Source organism: Ornithorhynchus anatinus, chromosome 2, assembly GCF_004115215.2.
Source record: "Ornithorhynchus anatinus isolate Pmale09 chromosome 2, mOrnAna1.pri.v4, whole genome shotgun sequence".
NCBI lineage: Eukaryota > Metazoa > Chordata > Mammalia > Monotremata > Ornithorhynchidae > Ornithorhynchus > Ornithorhynchus anatinus.
The window spans coordinates 4,822,766-4,828,765 of record NC_041729.1 but is presented as its reverse complement, the minus strand read 5'-3'; the positions used below and the strand labels follow the sequence as shown (position 1 = coordinate 4,828,765).

The following is a 6,000-nucleotide window of genomic DNA, read 5'->3' as shown; positions in this document are numbered from 1 at the left end:
CGTCTACGGTGATGGGAGAGGCGGGGAGGGGACGGGGGTTTGGGTGGGAAGATGAGGAGCTCTGTCTTGGACGTGTTAAGTGCGAGGTGACGCGAGGACGTCCAAGGAGAGGGGTCCTGAGGGCGGGAGGAGAGAGTACAGAGAGGGAGAGAGGTCGGGGAGGAGGTGGAGGTTTGGGAATCGTCTGCGTAGAGATGGTCGCGGAAGCCTTGGGAGCGAATGAGTTCCCCGAGGGAGTTGGCGTGGGTGGAGAATCAACGGGGGCCGAGGACCGAACCCTCGAGGGACCCCCCCCCCCCCCAGGGAGGGGGTGGGAGGCCGAGGAGGAGACGGAGAATGAGCCGCCGGAGAGAGAGGAGGAGAACCGGGAGAGGACGGAGTCAGTGAGGCCACGGTTGTTTTCACGGGTCACTCCACTGAGGTGCGGGTTTTTTTGCGGGGGTATTGAAGCGCGTACGGTGCGCCGGGCTCGGTACCGAGCGCTGGGGTAGATCCGAGCTCATCAGGTCGGACGCGGTCCGTGTCCCACCTGGGGCTCACCCGCCGAATCCCCATTTCACGGGTGAGGGAACTGAGGCCCCCCGGAAGTGAAGTGACCTGCCCAAGGTCACACAGCAGGCGACGAGAACCCAGATCCTTCCGATTCCCGGGCCCGGTCTCTATCGGCTTGGGCCACGCCGCTTCCGAGGTTGAGCCGAAGGAAGTTCTCGCTCATTTCTCTCACCCCGTAAGACTGGGCTCCTTAGGGGAGAATCTGTCCTTGACTCTTTTACCGCGCGCTCCCAGCCGGCGACCCGGTCTTCGTCCCGCAGCGACTCTCGTCTTGTCTTATTTCCATCTGGGGGCCTGGGATTAGCTTGGCTTTTACTTCCTCTTCACCAGACGTGCTTCTGACCCCGTCGCGTGCCTCTCTCCTCTTCCCCCGCGACTTGCTGACCAAATCCAACGCGTTCGTTCGTTCGATCGGATCTGTCGAGCCCTTACTCTGTGCGGGGCACTGTACTGAGCGCCCGGGAGAGGACACCGGGACGGTAAACGAACTCCCCGCCCCCAGGGAGCTGCTCGGCTCTCCGAAGTCCGACGTTCCGTGGCTCTGGTGGGACGTCTCCAGAAAGCGGGAACTTTACGGAAGGATGTTAGGGGAGGAGGGCGGTTGGTCCCGCTTCGGAGATGGGCCACCGGAAACGATCCTGCTGGGCCCCAAGCGTGTAGAAAAGGGGAGGTGCCGTCCACAGTCACCCCGACGTGCTCCGAAGAGGAACCAGGCCAGCCCGTCACCCTCCTGGCTCCCCTCGAGCCCTCGCTTCTTCACGCTGGAATTACGGCGACCAATCCATCGATGGTATTTAATAATAATGATGTCGGTATTTGTTAAGCGCTTACTCTGTGCCAAGCACCGCTCTAAGCGCCGGGGGAGATACGGGGTCATCACGTTGTCCCCCGTGGGGCTCACGGTCTTCATCCCCATTTGACAGATGACGTCGCCGAGGCACGGAGAAGTGAAGTGACTTGCCCACAGTCACGCAGCAGACGAGTGGCGGAGCCGGGAGTCGAACCCACGACTTCTGACTCCCAAGCCACGCTGCTTTTACTGAACACTTAGTGGGTGCAGAGTTTCATCACCCTATTTATTTTGTCAATGAAATGTACATCGCCTTAATTCTTTTTATTTGCTATTGTTTTAATGAGATGTCCATCCCCTCGATTCTATTTATCGCCATTGTTCTCGTCCGTCCGTCCCCCCGATCAGACCGTGAGCCCGTCAGTGGGCGGGGACCGTCTCGATCTGTTGCCAAATTGTCCATTCCAAGCGCTTAGTCCAGTGCTCTGCACATAGTAAGTGCTCAATAAATACTATCGAATGAATGAATGCAGAGAGCACTCTACAAAACGCTTGGGGGAGTCCAGTTCCAGAGCGGTGGGGGATGTGATTCAGCGCTTAGAACAGTGCCTCGCACACGGTAAGCACTTGACGAATGCTGATATTATTACTATCACCCCCCCCGCTGGAAGCTCCCAGGCCCCCTAGGGAGACAGCGTGGCTCAGTGGAAAGAACGCGGGCTTGGGAGTCAGAGGTCATGGGTTCGAATGCTGATTCTGCCCCTTAGCTGTGTGACTGTGGGCACTTCTCTGTGCCTCGGTTCCCTCATCTGGAAAACGGGGATGAAGACCGGGAGCCTCACGTGGGACAATCTGATCGCCCTGCATCTCCCCCAGCGCTAAGAACAGCGCTCGGCCCATAGTCAGCGCTTAACAAATACCAACATTATTATTATTGTGGGTAGGGAATGTGTCTTGTTTATTCTTGTGCTCTCCCAAACGCTTGTACAGTGCTCTGTGTGTAGTAAATACGATTGGATGAATGAACAGGGGACTCCCCAATCAATCAGCGTGGTATTTATTGAGCGCCTACGGTGTACCGAGTGCTTGGGAGACCACAGTATAACAACAGCTGGTAGAAACGTTCCCCGCCGACAAAACTCACTCGGTCTTTTGAAGGTCGTGACCCGTTCCCTCTTCATTTGGCTTTCAAGACCGTGAGCCCGTTGTCGGGTAAGGATCGTCTCTTCTCTGTGGCCGAAATGTCCCTCCCAAGCGCTCGGTACAGCGCTCTGCCCACAGTCGGCGCTCGATAAACAATCAAATGAATGAACTGGGGGAAAAAAAAAAGTTCTGAAAAGAGGATCACTTCTCCCCCTCGGTCAGAGATTAAACGAATGAGCCCGTCTGCAGAAGTGTAAGATTTATTTTTCTCATCACGCCTTTTTCCAGGTCAAGAGAGGTCCCGGGTTAGCGAGGTGGCTCGGGGACGGCCCGTTTGGGGAGACGCGCCCGTGAAAGAAGCTTCGGAGCTGCTCGCGGTGGGCGGGGCGGTTGCAAATCCTCCAGCACGTCTAGAGGGCAAAAAAGCACTCTTCCTGACTGGGGGGGGGGGGACGCGCGGAGGGGCTCCGAGCGCGGTCTGCCCGCATCCTTAGCTTGTACGTTCCGCGTGGGACGCGTCCCCCCGTGAGCCGCCGCCTCCCCGGAGGAGCGAGGGCCTTCCGGACGTCGCTCCGGGGTTCCCTTCGCTCCGTCGCTCCCCCGCTCGGGGCCGGAGAGGCCCCCCCCCCCGGGAAGGGCTAAGCCTCTGCCACGATCAGGTCCCGCGTGACCTGGAAAGCGGCCACGAGGGAGCTCAGCTGAATCTTCTCGTTGGTGCCCGCGGCCAGTCGGTGCCTAAGACAAGCCGAAAAGCGAGTTAAGACTCGAGCAACCGTTTCTTTTCACGCCCTCGTTCCCCGGCGTTACCGCCGAGGGAGTTCAGCCGCTTAAGGTCCTAAAAGATCTCTGTCCCGAGTTGACGTCCACCCCCCCGTTCTTCTGGGAGAAGCAGCGTGGCTCAGTGGAAAGAGCACGGGCTTTGGAGTCGGGGCTCATGAGTTCGAATCCCAGCTCTGCCACTTGTCGGCTGTGTGACTGTGGGCGAGTCACTTAACTTCTCCGGGCCTCAGTTCCCTCATCTGTAAAATGGGGATTAAGACTGTGAGCCCCACGTGGGACAACCTGATTCCCCTATGTCTACCCCAGCGCTTAGAACAGTGCTCGGCACATAGTAAGCGCTTAACAAATACCAACATTATTATTATTATTATTCTGCGGCGGTGGGACCGAACCTGCAAGAGATGAACACTCTTCCTTTGCGTCGCCGCTTTGAATTCTTTCGTTTATACGTGGCGACTGCCAGAACTCTTAGAGTTCAAACTTTGCATCGGTTCCATTTTCACCGGCACGACAAGCGTCGACCGGACTTTTCCTTCCTCCCCCACAAGGCCCGAGTTTTCGGGTTCCGTCCGGTCCCTTGGCGAGAGCCCGGTGACCTGAAAAGAGCAGCGAATCCCGCCACGTTGGGGCGGGGGAGGAGAAGACAAAGCCCGACCAGGGTTGCTTATCCATCCGTCGCTTATAATAATAAATAATGTCGGTATTTGTTAAGCGCTTACTACGGGCAGAGCACCGTTCTAAGCGCTGGGGGGGGGATACGGGGTGATCGGGTTGTCCCACGTGGGGCTCACAGGCTTCATCCCCATCTTACAGATGAGGGAACTGAGGCCCACTGAAGTGGCTTGCCCAAAGTCCCACGGCCGACAAGGGGGCTTCGAACCCGTGACCTCTGACTCCCCAGCCCGGGCTCTTTCCACTGAGCCACGCTGCTCATCTTCCATCTGAGCGTTCCCTGGGGGTTGAATTCCACACCCCCGTTCCAATTGGACGTGTAGCCTCCAAGCGCTTAGTACAGTGCTCTGCACAGAGTAAGCGCTCAATAAATACGATTGAATGAATACCCCGGAGCTGTTAAGACACGATTTTCAAAGGAGTTCACCCTCTAGCCGGGGACACGCACATAAGACAGTCGGTTACGAGGACGGGCGCGAACGGGGCCAGAGAACGGGGTCCGTTCTGTATCTGAGGAAAGGGGGTGACTTGCAGAAGTCAAGGTGGCTTGAAATCTTATTGAAAAATAAGATTTTTAACACCCTGCGCGGGGACCCGGACGTGAAAAAGTACATCTGAGCCAGCGGAAGCGGCAGAGCGTGAGGAGGAGGACGACGGAGGTGCTGTGGGGTTGGGGGCGTCTATTAAGCCCAAGCCCCCTGCCTGTCACTCCTAAGGATAATAATGTTGGTATCCGTTAAGCGCTTACAATGTGCAGGGCACCGTTCTAAGCGCCGGGGGAGATACAGGGTCACCAGGTGGTCCCACGTGAGGTTCACCATCTTAAATCCCCATTTTACAGATGAGGGAACTGAGGCACAGAGAAGTGAAGTGACTTGCCCACAGGATGCGGGGCGCTCGTTAGAGAAGCAGCGTGACTCCGGGCTGGGGAGTCAGAGGTCGTGGGTTCGAATCCCCGCTCCGCCGCTTGCCAGCTGGGTGAGCCTGGGCAAGTCGCTTCACTTCTCTGGGCCTCAGTTCCCTCATCTGTAAAATGGGGACCAAGACCGTGAGCCCCACGTGGGACGACCTGATGACCCTGGCTCTCCCCCGGCGCTCGGAACAGTGCTCTGCACGTAGTGAGCGCTTAAGAAATACCAACGTTATTGTTATCGTCATCCTTAGCGCTTAGAACAGTGCTCTGCACGTAGTAAGCGCTTAACAAATACCGACATTATATTCCGGCCGCCCGACCATTCATTCAATAGTATTTAATGAGCGCTTACTATGTGCAGAGCACTGGACTAAGCGCTTGGAATGGACAATTTGGCAACGGACAGACGATCCCTGCCCGATGACGGGCTCACGGTCTGATCGGGGGAGACGGATGAACAAAAACAAGACAGCTTAATCACGATGAACAGAATCAAGGGGATGGACACCTCATTAACAAAATCAACAGAGTAATAAAAATAGATACAGATGAGCACAGAGAGCACACGCTCTCCATCAGATCAAATCCCCTCCCTCTTTCCCCCAATCATCTCTGGACCCAGTGAGCCTTTTTAAAGCCTTCCTCAGGCTCAAATCCCCAACTTTGGCTCCTACTCCATTCTGATCCTCCTCGACCTCTCTGCTGCCTTTGACACCGTCGACCATCCCCTCCTCCTCCATACCTTATCTCACCTCGGCTTCACGGACTCTGTCCTCTCCCGGTTCTCCTCTCACCTCTCCGGCCGATCGTTCTCGGTCTCCTACGCCGGCGCCTCCTCCCCCTCCCGTCCTTTAACCGTCGGAGTTCCTCGAGGGTCGGTTCTCGGCCCTCTTCCGTTCTCCATTTACACCCACTCCCTCGGCGAACTCATCCGCCCTCACGGCTTCGACTACCGTCTCTACGCAGATGACACGCGGATCTACATCTCCGCCCCGTCCTCTCCCCCTCCCTTCGGGCTCGCGTCTCCTCCCGCCTCCGGGACGTCTCCGCCTGGATGTCGGCCCGCCACCTAAAACTCGACGTGAGCGAGACCGAGCTCCTCGTCTTCCCTCCCGAACCCGGTCCGCTCCCAGACTTCTCTATCACCGTG

The 6,000-nt window shown here is 57.2% G+C and overlaps 1 protein-coding gene across 3 annotated transcripts in view; it reads right to left on the bottom strand.

The window, feature by feature from the left end:
• Positions 1-2,729: 2,729 nt before the first annotated feature.
• The window catches only part of RFC5 (replication factor C subunit 5), a 28,356-nt gene continuing 25,085 nt past the window's right edge, over positions 2,730-6,000 (bottom strand). Inside the window, exons 11-12 of one of the 3 annotated variants that reach the window (XR_003756927.2) lie at positions 3,658-3,861; positions 3,133-3,220 (exon numbers count right to left, since the gene is read on the bottom strand). Coding sequence is in view for 2 of the 3 variants with exons in the window: in XM_029058342.2 (XP_028914175.1) it covers positions 2,775-2,895 (121 nt within the window). In the remaining variant the exon portion in view is untranslated. The other 2 variants (XM_029058342.2, XM_029058343.2) reach the window with 2 other exon arrangements.